The sequence below is a fragment of the Balaenoptera acutorostrata genome, chromosome 5 (genome assembly GCF_949987535.1).
Source record: "Balaenoptera acutorostrata chromosome 5, mBalAcu1.1, whole genome shotgun sequence".
Taxonomy (NCBI): domain Eukaryota; kingdom Metazoa; phylum Chordata; class Mammalia; order Artiodactyla; family Balaenopteridae; genus Balaenoptera; species Balaenoptera acutorostrata.
In genome coordinates, this window is record NC_080068.1 from 78436710 (window position 1) to 78453414 (window position 16705).

A 16705-nucleotide genomic window follows, 5' to 3' on the forward strand; every position below is an offset into this window, starting at 1 on the left:
AAAGAGAATTTTTTCCCAGGTTTTTAAAGCATCAAATCATGATGAATTTCATTTCTGCCAATTCACATGCAGTCAACCTATAAAATTATACTTAAAAGCCAAGGGTTAAAGCAGACACCTTTGCAAATGATGGTGCTCTGTGACTTAGGTGGGTCCCTTCCTTATTGCCAGAAACAAAAATAAAAGGGGAAGATAAAGATCAGACTGGGAATATTTTATTAAAAATAAGTTTTAAAATACAGGGACTAGTAAGGTTGGGGCCTGCAAGGTTACATGAGACGAGATGTGGCAAAACCATACAGCCGGGCTGCTCTGGGCGGAAGTGGGGCACAGTGGTCTTGAGCACAGCTTTGGAGTCTGACAGACCCACTCGAGACTCCTGCTGCTGCCACTCACCTGCTGCGCCAGGCCTCAGTTTCCCCGTGTGAGGTGGTGCTCACCCCACATGGTGAGATAACACGCGCTCAAGTGCTTAGCACAGGGGTCAGCACGTCCGGAGCCCTCTGCAAACTGTAACCGCTGGGATGCCTTCCACTTTCCTGTCGCTCAGCCTCATTTCATCACACTAGCTTCAGCTGCCCCGTTTTGTCAGTACAAAGTAAAACAGGATAGGGTGAGTTACCTACTCAAACCAACTCTTTCACGTAAACAGGAGCATATTTAATGTTGCTATTTGGCATGGTTAGAAAGCAGCGTACAATAGTCTACAAAAAGGCACTGAAAGTTTTGAAGGGGAAGAAACATAGCCTGAGTCGAGGCAGGAAAAATAGATATACAGCCACGTAGAACATACACTGCATGGATTCTAACGAAATGACCCATTTTCGCTTCTTCCCCACCCCTGCCCCCTACCCCCCCGGGCTGGTGGAGGTCTGCTTCATTCCCATAAGCATTTCGCAGCACATCAGCCCAATTCTTGTCCTTCTCTCCAGTTCAGTTCAACACAACTTTGTTTTGCGATGCTTCTTTCCCTGAGCTGGGCCCTGGGAACACTGAGATGAACAGGAAGTGGCCCAGCCTTCAAGAATGATCATCTAGTAGGGGAGACAGACGCCAGCGGGCCTCGGTTTCTGCCAGGTCCCATTGCTGGGGAGGGTTTACACGTGGATTCCTGTTCTCAGGTGTGAGGGTTCCCAGAGACAGCCTTTAAGCTTGGCTCCAGCCAGCAAGCAGAGGGCTCATCTGTGGCCCAGATGAAGGCAAAGTCATTTGACCATGCCCTCTATGACCTTCCCTTCCTCCAGAGGGCTCATCTGTGGCCCAGATGAAAGCAAAGTCATTTGACCATGCCCTCTATGACCTTCCCTTCCTCCACCGCTTCCACCGTGGAATCACCACCTCTTCCCTCACTTAGAATCAGTTTACCTGGGCCCTTCCCATTTTCAGTCCCCACCCCGCCAATCTCCCTTCAACAAGAAAGAAGGAAAAGCTTTGGGACAACCAATTTTAGTCATTAGAAATTTATTCCTGCTATCATGTTAAAGACCGCCCACCTTAAAGACTGGCCCTGAAGGAAAATCTGCAGAAGTTATTTAAGACCATTTGCGATTGTTGGAGAAGAGGAGGAGGGTCAACAGGGATATCACAAGGAGATGCACTCCCATCGCCTCCCCTGCCTGGCCAGCTTTGAAGCCCTCCAACCCTCTGGATGCCCAACATAGACAGCTGGATATAGTAGTTCTCAAATCAAGGGACACAGGTGACACAGAGCCGAGGATGAGCTGTGGGACTGGAGAGCTGGAGCTGTCCGGGTGAAGGCAGATATGTCAGCCCCAGAGGACTGAGGGAATCTTGGATGCAGAGACTCAGACCCTGGTCCCAGCCCTTTTCCTGAATGTGGATGGGAGAAGAGGAAAAAGAGAAGGCAGTGTGGAGATGAGCACACATTTGATTTTGACATCGATTATAGCTATAAAGAATTGACCACATAAGGAAACTGAAAAATCAGTTTGGTTATGTCAACATAGGTCTAATCATAGTCATTTATGCCAACTGCCTTACCATTGGTGTGTAATGGCATGTTACACCATAACAATGATGTACTTTCATAAACGTGGTTCAGAGTAGTTATAGGTTTTGATTAGGTGAGTAAATGAAACACGTGGGTTCCAGCCTTCACGATTTCTTAAGTTACATAGTCCTCTGTTCTCAGCTTTAACAGATGGTCAATACCATTGCTTTTAAGCTATTAGACAGAATGGTGGTTGGGGGTTGGAGGGATGTCCCTACTGATTCAGTATTTCCCTTGAGAAATTTTTATTATCTGAGCAATTGCTGTATAGTTTTCCTGTTCCCTGTGCTGGGAATTTGTGATTTTTTTTCCTACTCAGGTGTTTCATATTCATGAAATAGTAAAAGCTATAAATTCCCTTTTTTCCGTTAAATACGTACATATACATGTAGACACCATCCCAATTATTCTGATTAGGTCCTAAAATTAATGAATTATGTTGCCATGCCAGCTCAGTTTAGAGCTCAGATAACAAATTTGCTAAATCACAATTATATAGACTTTGAGCCTGCCCCTTCACGAGACCTACAACCAGCTAGGAACCCCGGTGTCAGAAGAAGCAGGCAAAGTGCAGCGGTCTCTGAAACGAAAGTAAGACTTCCTCGCGTCTGTTCCAAGTTCTGCTGCCATCACTGTGAGCAGTCTGAGTCTCTACCTGAAAGGTTTTCCTTCAATCTGTTTTGGTGAATGACAGAATACTTAGTACATAACTGGAGTTTTTTGGGTGAAAGGCAAAACCATAAGAAATGCACTTTTAAAAAAAAATAATTACAGAGACATATAATGATAGCTGTTTAAAATCATTAGGCAGTATTAAAGTATCTTATGTCATTGAACTGTATTTTATATACAACTCTGAATAACAAGTGGGTGGAAAATTAATTGCAAGGATCAGTTTACAGTAATTTAAAATTTTGATTACCTAATAAAATCTAGCTGGCAAGTGGTTTCAACAAAATTACTACTTCAGACGAAAATACCAACACTACAAACATATGGCAGGGCCCTATGAGGTCGTTTCACTAGTACATCAATTTGTGTTTGTCAGTAGGTAGGAAAAGACTTTCCAAGTGTGAAAACTAATTATATACCAGTGCTATTTATTTTGCTATTATTTAAATAAAATGTGTCTTTAAATATGGAATTCTTTGGAAAACTCACTTCATTATCCAAAATCACGGAGACCACTTTGGTTTTGTAATCGAAGATGGAATAGTCATTACAGTTTCCCAAGGGATCTTCTAACCGTACTGGGCAAAGAGTTCTTTGGTAGAGGGTATTTCGTTAAAGCATCCAGTAGCCAAGTCTCATCAACAACTGTATCCGAAAGGTTTCCTGCTGCTGCTCATGCTGTTTCAGGCTGCTCAGGACGTGCCCAGGAGACGCATCGACCCTTGCTGGCTTGCCTGCTCTCCCTGTCCCAGTTAGTCTTTGCCGTAAGTGACTGCTGCGTAGAGTCTTTGGGGTTTAGAGGATCTTGCACTCGTTAACGGAGAAGAACCTCCTTCTGTTGCGTCTCCTGGCCTGGTTGATGGCAGTCCGGACGGCACACTCAAATACCTGCTGTACCCCCCGGTTGCTGAGGGCTGAGCACTCCAGGTAGCCCTTGGCTCTCACCTCCTGGGCCAGTCTCTTTCCTTCTATGGCGTTGACGCAGGAAGCCCTGTGGGGCCCCACCTCCCGCTGGTCAGTCTGGGTGGCCACCACCAGCACGGGGGTGCAGGGCAGGTTGCTCCTGACTTCACCGATCCACTTGTTCTTCAGGTTCAGGAAGGAGTTATGGTTGGCCACGGAGTAGCACATCAGCACCACGTCTGCCTGCTGGTAGGACAGAGGGCGGATACTCCTGAAGGCATCATTGCCAGCTGTGTCCCAGAGGCCCAGGCTGATCTGGATGCCATCCATGAAGACGTCGACACCTGTATTTTCATACACTGTGGGCTTGTAGGCCTCTGGGAAGGTCTCGGAGGTGAAGCGCACTAACAGAGAGGTTTTCCCCACAGCAGAGTCTCCCACCAACACACACTTGATGGAACTCAGCATCTTCCCAGCTCGGATTCCTAGTTACAAGTTCAGAATCCCGAGGAAAAGAGCCCTCAGTGGGCTGCTGAAGCAAACACCATTCAACAACGAGGAATGGAAACCAGATGGGTTTGTGTTCTTAGCACCTCTGACAGCAATTTGCAGAATGTTACGTCATGCGGTCCATCCAAGGGAGACACACCATCTACTTTGGAAACCTCCAAAGGCTGGTCTTCAACTGGAAAAAGAAAAAGAAAGGGAGAAATTGAGTCTCTTTTCCCTTTTTTGCTGATGGGGGAGGTTCCTCATTGGCAAACTGATTAATCAGGGGGTACACCTCAGTGGAGCTCCCCCCTTGTCTAAGCCACTCTTACCCTTGGTGGGGAAAGCTTGGATCTGTTATACCCCGTACCCATGACCCCACCCAGTCAAGAAGCAGAAGCTGATCTGATCTCTAAAATCAGCCCACGGATAAAAACACAAGCAGTTGCTCTGGTGGCAACATGAAAAAGACCACAGTAGCAACCTGATGTGTGGATGAGACGTCTTCAGACTGCTCTCTCTTGGCTTCTGCTCCAAGAAGTTGAGACCACAGCCGACAGTGGTCTCTGCCACTTCAGTCTCTAATGGATCCCAGCCACGTTGGGAACTGCAAGAAAGAGCAATGTGATGAGCCGCACATAACAGAAGCGCTTCCTTTCATTTATTGATTCATCAGCCAGTCCTTGGTTTATGTGGGAATTTGTGCTGAGATCAGAAAGAAGAAATCACCAGAACTCTAAAAATTTGCTGTGGTTTTTCCCTTGAGGTTTTTCCAAGAATTGGCTATAGATGTAATGGAAAGGGCACTGTCCTTGTCATTTTCTGCATCTGAAATCAGACTCCATTACCTATACAACGACATGGCTTTGAGCACTTTGCTTAATCTCCAAGCCTCAGTTTACTCATCCACAAGATTGTGACAGATTTAGGAACCACTTGTCAGAGATGTTGTGAGGATAAAATTGTTTCTTTCTTTTCTGAACAGCTACCTATGTAATCAGGAACTCTGCTAGGCCCCTGGTTAAACAAAATAACTTGCTTAAAAGCAACCGTATTCGGTGCCTGTCACTTAAACCGGGCCACATAAATATGACGGAATCTGAATTTCTTGAAACGGTCAAATAACTTCTCATTCACTGCAGGTGAAAGAGCTCCAGACAATGAGATCAGCCTTGGAGACAGTGTCCCGTCTGCCAAGGGACGTCATCACAGGGCCATCCCAGCTTCAGACGCAGGAAAGGTCTTTTGGACCAAATTTCAAAGTAAAGGTTATTAATACAATCTGGGCTTATAACCTCCTCCATTGGCAATCTTCCTGACAGATCACACGGAAAGCAATGTAAAACAGACCAGTAGGATAGGTCTCCTTCAAAAGGTAATTTTTAAAATCACTCCTCTAAATCCAGACATTCCCCTCCAGGACATTATTATCTTCGTCCACCTACAGTCTCTGTTTAATTAGACATAATAGCCTTTACAAATGAGTTAATCAAATAAATAATTCACTTGATTTTCACAAATTCATTTTTACCACACATAAGCTGGGTGACCTTGGCCAAGTTACTTAACCTCTCTGAGCCTTGGTTTCTTCATAAAAATGAAAATAAGAAAAGCACCTTCTTGATGGAATTATTATAACAATTCAGTATGTGGAGAGTCTGGCTTAGCACAGAACCTGGCACATGGGATCTATGGGCAGGCACCATATTTTTCAACTTCTACTACTATTTATTTAAAATGCCAAATATTGAATGCCCAAGCATGGGGGATGGGACGTCAAATATTCGCCCAGACTCTATCTGAAGACTCACATCTTCATATGGAAATGATAACACAGCAATAATTTATGCTTGTACTTTTACAAGACATTGTACATTTGAGAATACTCCCTTGATTGTCTTGTGAGAAAGCCCCTTCAGAATGATAGAGCACAAAATGATAATAATAATAATTTATAAAATAAAAAAACAGAGAATTCCCTGGTGGTCCAGAGGTTAGGGCTTGGCGCTTTCACTGCCAGGGCCCAGGTTCAATCCCTGTTCAGGGAACTAAGATCCCATAAGCTGTGTGGCATGGCCAAAAATAAAAAATAATAAAAATAATAAAAAATAAATTAAAAATGAAAACAATGATAGAGCATAATATAAAACTAAGATGAAATTATGACTTTCATTGACTATTGTTATTACAGATTTTAGGTTATCTGGGCTTCGATTGAATCTGTGGCTTACTTCAAAATGTTGATAAAACCCTGATATTTTTTTTAAAAGATGAACCCATGGCAGCCATCTGCCAGGGATAACCTGTCAATGATAAAGGATACATCTAAATGTCATCCTTCTTGTAAGAGTTTTGGGCAAAGGACTTATGCCGGCAACAGCCAATTCATTCATTAAGGAAATTGCTTCTGCCGTGAATCTAACACCCTTAGACGATTAGGAAATCATTGTGCTTCTCAGCAACTCCCGCCAGCGCCTTCTCTCAACAACACTTTCTCAGCCTAGCAGGGACACGACAGCAAGAGCAGGCCCTGCTCAGGATGGGGGGCTCCACGCATTGGGGGGGCTGGGGTGGTGGTAGGAGAGTGGGTGCTTCACTTCGTTTCTTTTTCTTCTGGGGAAAGAGAATCAATTCAAAAAATCTTAAGCAACTTAATAGAGGAAAAGTATAGCCGCTTGTAAGCTTTATCAGTCCAAATTGTCATTGTTTTCTTTCTGTAATAGATATACACTTGTATATATCTTCTAAATATTTTTTCCAATTTAAAAAACTTTCTATTTCAACATAATCAACATACTTGCCAGGTTTTAGCTAAATAGCTTTCAATGTTTCAACAATTCATAACTGCACAGCTGTTCCCCACTGCTAGCAGTCTTTGAGTTAGTTTCAATATTTCACAATAATTAACAAGTGTTATTTTATATATAAAATATATATTCATTTATAGAAGTTACTTTTACATGGAAAAATATTCTTGGGGAATACATTTACGAATATGGCATTACTGGATCAATGGGTCATTTTGTGCCTTTTATTTACATTATTGAGCATCTTCTAAGGGCTGTATACATTATTCATTAGTTGTTTTCCTCGTTTTTAAAAAACGGTTGTTTGGGGCTTCCTGTGTGGCAGGCACCGTATCAGGTCCTGAGAGCGTAACAGTGAGCAAGCTGGCTGCTGTCCGCATGGAGATCAACATTTCACAACTGCAGAGACTTCAGGGGGTGGGGAGTCCTGTCACAGTCACACTGTGAGGCAATGGCAGAGGCAAAGTTAGACCTAAACAGAGAGTGACTCCCAAGCTGCAGCAGCTCCACGTGTCACCCACACCCCATAATTCCCATTGCCCTACCCAAGGCACCTCGAGTAAAACTATGCTTCCTAAGCAAACCCAGTTTCGAGACACTTTTTCCGGCCGTCCCTTCCAAACAGGTCCCTACTCCGATTCTCCTCCTACAAATAAAGGAGTTCTTGATATTTACAAGTGTGTTGTGTCTTGATTCGGAAACTGGTTCCACAAGTGTGTTCAGTTTGTGAAAATTCTTCAAGCTGCAGACCTGTGATGTGTTCACTTTTCTGTATGAAGATTAAACTTCAGGAAAAAGTATTTTTAAAATTAAGGTTATCGCCTTTGCAGGGAACATTTTCTCAAGGAATATTTTATCTTAAGTTTTTCATCTTGCAAGAGTTCATTTCACTAATTCTCAACCCTACTTCAGTAATTCCCCTTAGCTCATTTCTAATTGCTACAAATAATGATTAAATTTCTCCTCTGAATCACAAAAAGAAATCACTTTTAAATCAGTTTATTTTTATACACAGATCGTCTGTATTCCAAGTGGATTTAATTCTGAAAGTTTGCTTGCAAGATGCTGGTTTGAAGCTTTTATTACTGTTCTCCAGAGTCAAGGTTCTAAGCAGTATTTACATTCCTAAACCTAAAGCTTATTTAATCCCATTATAATTGAATTTAAATGGAATATCACTAAGCCCTGAGGCCTCTTTGAGCCAGGAGCCCTGCCCCCCTGACCCCAGGCCAAGCAGGGACCCTGGCACCCTTCCCCTCCTCTGTCCCACCCACCCTTCCCTGAATGATCCCTTCCATTCCCAGGAGCACAGTAACTGGATTGTCTCCACACGTCTAGAGTTCTCAATTTGGTCCAAGTTCAGAGTCAAAAACAAGGCTAGTCAGCCAGGCAACGGCCCAGAGCACCATTAAAGACTCTAGAATCTAATGTCAAAACTAATAAAGTGATGGGAAAATGTACCTCTCTCAAAGTAGTTGGAATTTTCTGAAAAACTGCTTGGAGTTGAGGGTGGAACCCCACGAGGCATACTCAAGGGAAGGTGACTTGGTCTCTGAACTGCTTTCTAAGGGAATTTCTTTTACTGAAGGACTCATATTTTCTCGGTTGGGTATGCACATTTGGGGCCCAAGCTGAATTGTTCAAGGAAAGAAAGCAAAGAGGCAAGTACATGCATATCTAACCATTCTAGAATGTAACGACGCTGTAAAGCAAACTTGTAAACTATGGGTCACCTGTGGGCCAAACCCACCGTCTGTTTCTGTATGGCCCACGAATTAAGAATGGTTTTTACAATTTTAATGGTTAAAAAAAAATCAGAAGAACAGTATTTCATGACATGTGCATATCGTATGAAATTCAGATTTGTGTCCATAAATAACATTTTTTTGGATCATAGTCATGATCTTTCATTTACAAATTTTCTATGGCTTCTTTCTTGCTACAACTCAAAGTTGCAACAAAGACTTTATGGCCCACAAAGCCTAAAATATTTACTATCTGGCCTTTTACAGGAAAAGTTTGACAACCCCTGCTAAATAAAAAGAAGCGATTCAGAGTAAGAAGGAGAGCACAGACCCTGGGATCAGGCAAGCTTGAGTTTGGCCCCAACATCTGCTGCTTACTGTGCGATCTTGGGTGAATTACTTAACGTCTCTGAGTTTTGCACCTTTGTCAATAGAGGCAGTATAGCTCAGTGATTAAGAGCCTGGACTCTGAAACCATGCTGCCTCCAAAGTCACTAAGTCTTAGCTTCTTCAACTGTAAATAGGCAATACCGATGGTATCATACAAGGTTGTTGTACGGGAATAAATGGGTAAGTGAATGTAAAGCACATAGAATGGTACCTGGCACAGAGTAAGTACTATAGAAGTATCTGTTATTTATCTAGTTACCTTGAAGGGTTGTTGTAAGATTATTAGAGCTAGAGCTGACATGCAGGCCCAAAGTGAGATGATTGTGAGGCCTGGGGGCCTCGGAGGGGCCACTGGCAAACAGGAAACAAACACTGGAGGAGAGACAAGTCTGTGAGAAAAGGGGACAGTGTGGTATTTCAGATCGGGGTGCCAGAGAGATTCCAGGAGAACCAAGGGGAATCTGGCTACATTATACGGGATGAGAATGAGTGAGAAGGGAAGAAGGATGGCAGCAAGGAGAGTTCTTATCCTTCCACAAACTTGGACATGAAATATTTAGTTACACACATATTCTTGTCTACGTTGTTTATAATGGGAAAAAAATTATTCAAGAACAGGTGGTTCTTGGATAAACTAATTAGTTTATTCCTGTAATCAATACGCTTTAAAATAGCAGAGTACAAGTATATTAACTGACACAGGAAAAGGGTCCCTATGCTGAATGGGATAAAAGCAGTTTTCAAAATATGTACAGTATGATTCCACAGTTATGAAAACATCTAGAGCAGTATATATACCAACATGTTAAGATGAATTGTCTATGGTCCTGAGATTGTAGCTGATTCTCATTTTCTTCTCCTTGCTTCTGTGCATTTTAAAATAAAATTAAAATAAAATAAAACACATTTTAAAAGCATGAGTTCTGTGTACAATTTTGAAGCACTTTGTGTGTGTTCCTTTGTTTTTTTAAGTTTGACTTGAAAAGGCAGAAAAGGCTGATCTGAGGGCCCTTTAGGCTAGAGAATATCTATGAGCCCCCATCATGTCTGAGACAAGAATCTTCTATATCTGAACAGCTAAATTTGTTTTAAATTCCTAGAAGCACTATCTTTGGCTTCTGGTTCTTTTTTAAGGGACAAGCTAAGCTGAGTAATTATGCCTCCTCTCACAAATGTCCTAAGCCCATCTCTCTTTTTCCTCCTCATGAGAGAGTTTTTGAAGTCTTTTCTATATTTTTTTAGATATTCAAAGAAGTTTGAATACGGCCTGGGTGTTTGATGACATTAAGGAACTATTGCTAATTTTGTTAGGTGATAATCACATTGTAGTCATATACTTTTTTTAATATATTTATTTTTTTTAATTAATTTTGGCTGCGTTGGGTCTTTGTTGCTGTGCGTGGGCTTTCTCTAGTTGTGGCGAATAGAGGCTACTCTTCGTTGCGGTACATAGGCTTCTCATTGTGGTGGCTTCTCTTGTTGCAGAGCATGGGCTCTAGGCTGAAGGGTTCAGTAGTTGTGGCACGCGGGCTACTAGTTGTGGCTCGCGGGCCCTAGAGCACAGACTCAGTAGTTGCGGCGCACGGGCTTAGTTGCTTCGCGGCATGTGGGATCTTCCCAGACCAGGGTTTGAACCCATGTCCCCTGCGTTGGCAGGCAGATTCTTAACCACTGTGCCACCAGGGAAGCCCAGTCATATACATTTTTAAAGTCCTTATCAGGCAGCTGAAATGAATATGATGTCTGGGATTTATTTTAGATTACTCCAGAAAAGAAAAAAAAAAACTAAGGATGATGGATGAAATAAGACTGGGAAAATATTGAGAACTGTTGATGTTGAATGATGGTACATGGGGGTATGTTAATCTATTCTCACTATTTTTATATATATTCAAATTTTTTCATGATAAAAGTTTTAAAGGGTGGGAACTTTTGTTTTCTATAGCATTTTGTCCAAGCTGTGGTTTCATTCTCATCTTTAGTTTTAGAGAAAATGCAGAAAAGTATCACTAAAAAATAAAAAGTATACTTTTCGCCTCAGTGACTTGTATTGGAAGGAATGTTGATGCATCAAATAAGTGACATAAAGGTAGACAGTGCAAAGGCTTAGAGCCTGCCTCCTGGTGGAAGGGAGATAGAGGAGAAAAAGGTGAGGATTCCCAGCTAAGTCATAAAGAGAAAGCCTTGAGTTTCAAGTACAAGCTCTACCTGCATCTCAATAAGACATCACCATCTGCCCCTGGGAAGTAAGGGCCACAGCTAGAAAATATTCTAGCCAAAGAATACTCTTGAAGTTACTTTGAGATTATGTGAACTTCCTAACTGGTATAACTACATTCACTAACTTCCCTTGGCCCTCCTTGCCCCAATTCTGCAAAATTAGCTCTTTGCAAAAGAGCAAAAAGTAATAATGAAAATCACTTTAAAAAAAAAAAGAAAGAAAAGAAACTCAAGAGTGAAAATGGACTACCCACATAAAACTAGATCACAAATCAAAGCAACTCTGAGAATGAGGAAGACCCTTGGCCCTGGGGGTCTTTCTTTTTGTCTGAAAAGGTGAAGGGGTAGAGAAGAGTTTCTACTTTCAGATTTTATGTTTTCCCCTTAGACTTAAAGTAGCTCCGTCTGATCTTTACTTACTGTGAAAATATGAAATCTACCTGATACCTGGGTAGACCTCCACCAAGCCCATGGTACCTCCCAGCTCTAAAGCGCCATCTGTAACGAAGAAAACCATCACATCCCAGGGTTCCCTCATCCCACCACCACCACCACCACCATCATCATTCAACACACACACTCAAACCATTAGTGGTGAGCAACATTTCCTCCCTTATTTGCTGATCCAATCAGACTGAAGATGGCCTCCTCACTTTGGCTAACTCTTCCCCTCATTTTGTCTGAATCATCTCTACATACCTTTTTTTCCTGGTTATAAAAGTAGTTAATACATGTTATGGAACATTTCAAAAATACTGAACTATCTAAACGACCTAAAGGAGAAATGCAACTACCACCTAAAACCAAAAGCTGCGAGATATTAGTGTACCTTTTCCTGTTTCATTTTTTCAGTGTGTCATTTTTTTTCAAAACTAATATTGTACTTTATATATAGTTTGGCATCTTGCTTTTTTTATTTAACATTTACATCATAAATATTTCTTATATCATTGAGATCCTTTGAACATAATTTTAATGACTCATATTTCATTATATGAACATAGCATTATTTATGGAACCAACTTATTTAAATTGTTTCTAATTTTTACTATAATAACACTGAGTGAACATTTAAAAAATAAATTTGTACAAATATACAATTATTTCTTTAGTATAAATAGGTATGAGCACAATTACTGGAACAAGACAGATGAAAAACTTGGACAAATTGGTACTCCATATGTAGTATATGAGAGTGTTCATTTCATCACACTGCCATCATTGGGTATAATATTTGCCAGTTTGATCTGTTTTCATTTGCATTTCATTTTTGACTAGTGAAAATTAAAATTCATCTCTTTGTTGACCACTTACATTTTTTCTTTCATAAGTCACCTACTTTGCCTACTTTTCTAGTAAGGTGGTCATCATTTCTTAAATATTTAAAAAAATCTTTTTAGAGATTAAGGATATTAATCCTCTCTTGGTTAAATAAATATGTAGCTTTTTTTCTTCATATGTTTTGTGTCTGTGAATTCTGATAATTCCCCAAAACCCTGGTACTCCCCCATCATTGAGCAACCACTAAATAGAATGTGAAATAGCATGTCCCCTAATTGTGGAAGGAAACTTAGCATGATTAGATACCTGAAAGGTCATCTAGTTCAACCTACTCATTTTCCCATGAGAAAACCAAGGCCCAGAGAGAAGTGGTTTAGGTAGTGGGGGCTGACTTGAAGCCCAGAAACTGGATCACTGAGTCAGAACTCTTTCCATCTACACAGTATTTTTTCACATATATGTTATCTACATTTTATATCCCATACTTAATTTCCTTAATTTTAAAATGTAAACCCTTATAGATAGCTTAGCTATATGTTCCAAATTGGTGGCTTTTTACTCAAAAGATAACTCCCAGTATTAATATAAAACTCTTTTTCAAATAGATGTTCTCTTTTTAATTAACTTCCTTTGAGAGATAGATCATCTCTCTTTAGGGGCAATCATTAAGGCTTCCAACATTCTCTAGAATTAGGGTAAACCCTTAATTTACAGATTGCTCAAACTGTAAAAGAAGTCAAGTTATTTTGTTCAGGATATTTAGCCCAGAGCACTGCATGGAGTGAGATGACTTGGTTTCAGCTTCAAAGTATAAAATTGCTGATATTCCATCATTTGCAGAGCCCAGGTTGTGGAGTTGAGGTCTTGGTTAGATTCTCATCTCTATCACTGACTAGCAGTATAACCTTCGGCAACTCACATAACAAGAACTGTAAAATGTAGATAATAGTGAATAGTTTGAAGGATTTTTAAGTCAATTAAAAAGATTCTATCTGTCATGCCTAGCGGCATGCCTGACCCTTAGTAAATAAGGATAATAATAAACACATTGGTGAGATACTGTTTAAAGTACTTTATGAAAATTAGCTCATTAATCATTACAATAATACTATGTGCTCGGGACTTCCCTGGTGGCGCAGTGGTTAAGAATCTGCCTGCCATTGCAGGGGACACGGGTTTGAGCCCTGGTCTGGGAATATCCCACATGCCGTGGAGCAACTAAGCCCATGCACCACAACTACTGAGGCTGCACTCTAGAGCCCGTGAGCCACAACTACTGAGCCCACATGCCACAACTACTGAAGCCCTGCGCCTAGAGCCCGTGCTCCACAACAAGAGAAGCCACTGCAATGAGAAGCCTCCGCACCGCAACAAAGAGTAGCCCCCGCTCGCTGCAACTAGAGAAAGCCTGCGTGCAGCAACAAAGACCCAACACAGCCAAAAATAAATAAATAAATAAAATAAAACAATACTATGTGCTCAATACCATTGTTGTTATTTTACAGCTGGGGAAACTAAGGCACAGAGAAGTAAAGTAACTTGCCCAAGAGGACAAACTAGTGAGGAGGGCTTGCCTCCAAACCCATTCAGAGTTGTCTCTATCTCCTCTCCAGCTGTCTCTCATCTGGGAGAGGCTTACCTACCTTTGCAACCTTGATGAAACTAAGCAATCTGTTGCTATCTGATGCTTGTGTGCCCCTAAAATTCATATGGTGATGGTATTAGGAGGTGGGGCCTTTGAGAGGTGATTAGGTCATGAGGGTGGAGCCCTCATCAATGGAATTAGTGCCCTTATAAAGGAGTCCCAGAGAGCTCCTTTGCCCCTTCCACCATATGAGGACACAGTGAGAAGGCACCATCAACGAATCAGGAAGCAAGCTCTCACTAGACACTGAATCTGCCAGGGCCATCATTTTGGACTCCCCAACCTCCAGAACTGTGAGAAATAAATTTCTATTGTTTATAAGCCACCTAGTCTGTGGCATTTTGTTATAACAGCTCAAATAGACTAAGACACAATCCTAAAATAAAGGCAGCAGATGAGGAGGGAGAGCTGGAAAGACATTTTTCAGCTGGTGGGTGGTTTCTTTCTTACTATAGGCCTTATTTCTAACAACATTTGAAAGATTTCTCCCTTAAGCAGACTCTCTCAGACACCATTGGAAGATGTACGGAAGAATGCCATCTTTGTAGAAGGCAATATAACAGAATTCAGTGGCACACTTTGTGTTTTTGACACCCGGAGCTGATCATTTTTTAAACTCCCTCATTTTTATGGCAAAATTAGCTTCAGTAATAATGTGTAAGAGTCAGGAACAATCATTATTTCCTTGACTCATTCTGTAGCTTTAAAATAAACAAGTAATAATTTACAAGAAAGATAAATTTCAATTTTTAAAGTATTATTCAAGTGCAATAAAATATTTCCTGTATGAACTAAAACTTGCAATTACCAATCAGAAATATCACACTTTGCAATTTGCACTCTGCTTTACTGTTTTAAATTTAAACACAAAACTCCAAAAAGTCACATAGAATAACAGAATTGAAGTAAGTCAAGTTCTGTTTCATAGTCTCTAAAATCATTGTGCTATCATTCTTTAATTCTAATCTACTGATTAGGAATCAGTAAACAGGAATTAGGAATATGTAGTGCCATAAGGTTGGGGAATCACAATATACCCTCGAAGTCAGCTCTAATGGAATCCATACACACCCCTAAGCATTACTCTAACTTTATCACTGCCAGCACATGGTGATAATAAAAAGCAAACACACACTGATTTTATTATTGTCTTTAAATTCTCAGCAGATGATGTACTCCCTCACTGCCTGTACCTGGGGTGGACCCCTTCTACCCACATGTCCTTGGTATATCCCTGCTAGTAGCTATCAAAATTTTAAATGCATATACCTTTTAACCCAGCAATTCCAATTCTTTAAACCCATTGTCTTGTTGTACTTATACAAGTAGTCAAGAAATATGTGCAAGAATTTCATTGCAGGACTTCCCTGGTGGCACAGTGGTTAAGAATCCGCCTGCCAATGCAGGCGACATGGGTTCAAACCCTGGTCCGGGAAGATCCCACATGCTGCAGAGCAACTAAGCCTGTGTGCCACAACTGCTAAGCCTGCACTCTGGAGCCCGCAAGCCACAACTACTGAGCCCCCGTGCCACAACTACTGAAGCCCACGCGCCTAGAGTCCGTGCTCCACAACAAGAGAAGCCACCGCAACGAGAAGCCCCTGCACCACGACGAAGAGTAGCCCCTGCTCACCGCAACTAGAGAAAGCCCACGAGCAGCAACAAAGACCCAACGCAGCCAAAGATAATTAAATAAAAATAAATAAACCTATTTTTAAAATATTTTTAAAAAAAGAATTTCAGGGCTTCCCTGGTGGCGCAGTGGTTGAGAGTCTGCCTGCTAATGCGGGGGACACGGGTTCGAGCCCCGGTCTGGGAGGATCCCGCGTGCCGCGGAGCAACTGGGCCCGTGGGCCGCAATTACTGAGCCTGCGCGTCTGGAGCCTGTGCTCCGCAACAAGAGAGGCCGCGATAATGAGAGAGGCCCGCGCACCGCGATGAAGAGTGGCCCCCACTTGCCGCAGCTGGAGAAAGCCCTCGCACAGAAACAAAGATCCAACACAGCCATAAATAAATAAATAAATAAATAAATAAAATAAAATTAATAAATTAAAAAAAAAAAGAATTTCATTGCAGCATTATTCACAACAGCAAAAAAAAAAAAAAAAGAACTGAGAATAACTAAAAGGTATCAAAAGGCAGTGGTTAAATTAATTCTGTTGTATCCATACAGTGGAATCCGATACAGCGTTAAAAAGAATTAGGATAGGAGTGGGAGAGGGGAATAGGTGAAGGGGATTAAGATGTACAAACCTCTAGTTATAAAATAAATGTCACAGGAATGTAATACAACAGCATGAGGACTATGGTGAATAATATTGTAATAACTTTGTATGGGAATAGATGGTTACCAGACTTATTGTGGTAATCATTTCACAGTGCATGCAAATGTCAAATCACTATGTAGTACACCTGAAATAAACGTAATATTGTACGTCAACTATATTTTGAATACAAAAATAGAATTAGGTTAACCTTGTACGTATTGTGAGGAAAGGTACCCATGATATATTAGTAACTAAAAAAGGAAGCATTTGAATGA

General features: G+C 41.2%; 1 protein-coding gene across 2 annotated transcripts in view; it reads right to left on the reverse strand.

Annotated features, from left to right (window-relative positions):
* Window positions 1-1663: 1663 nt before the first annotated feature.
* The window catches only part of RHOH (ras homolog family member H), a 38796-nt gene continuing 23754 nt past the window's right edge, over window positions 1664-16705 (reverse strand). The window contains exons 3-5 of one of the 2 annotated variants that reach the window (XR_009008410.1): window positions 4560-4682; window positions 3173-4271; window positions 1664-1830 (exon numbers count right to left, since the gene is read on the reverse strand). Coding sequence is in view for 1 of the 2 variants with exons in the window: in XM_057547173.1 (XP_057403156.1) it covers window positions 3479-4054 (576 nt within the window). In the remaining variant the exon portion in view is untranslated. Of the gene's footprint in view, window positions 1831-3128; window positions 4272-4559; window positions 4683-16705 lie in introns of those variants that run through there. The other variant, XM_057547173.1, reaches the window with a different exon arrangement.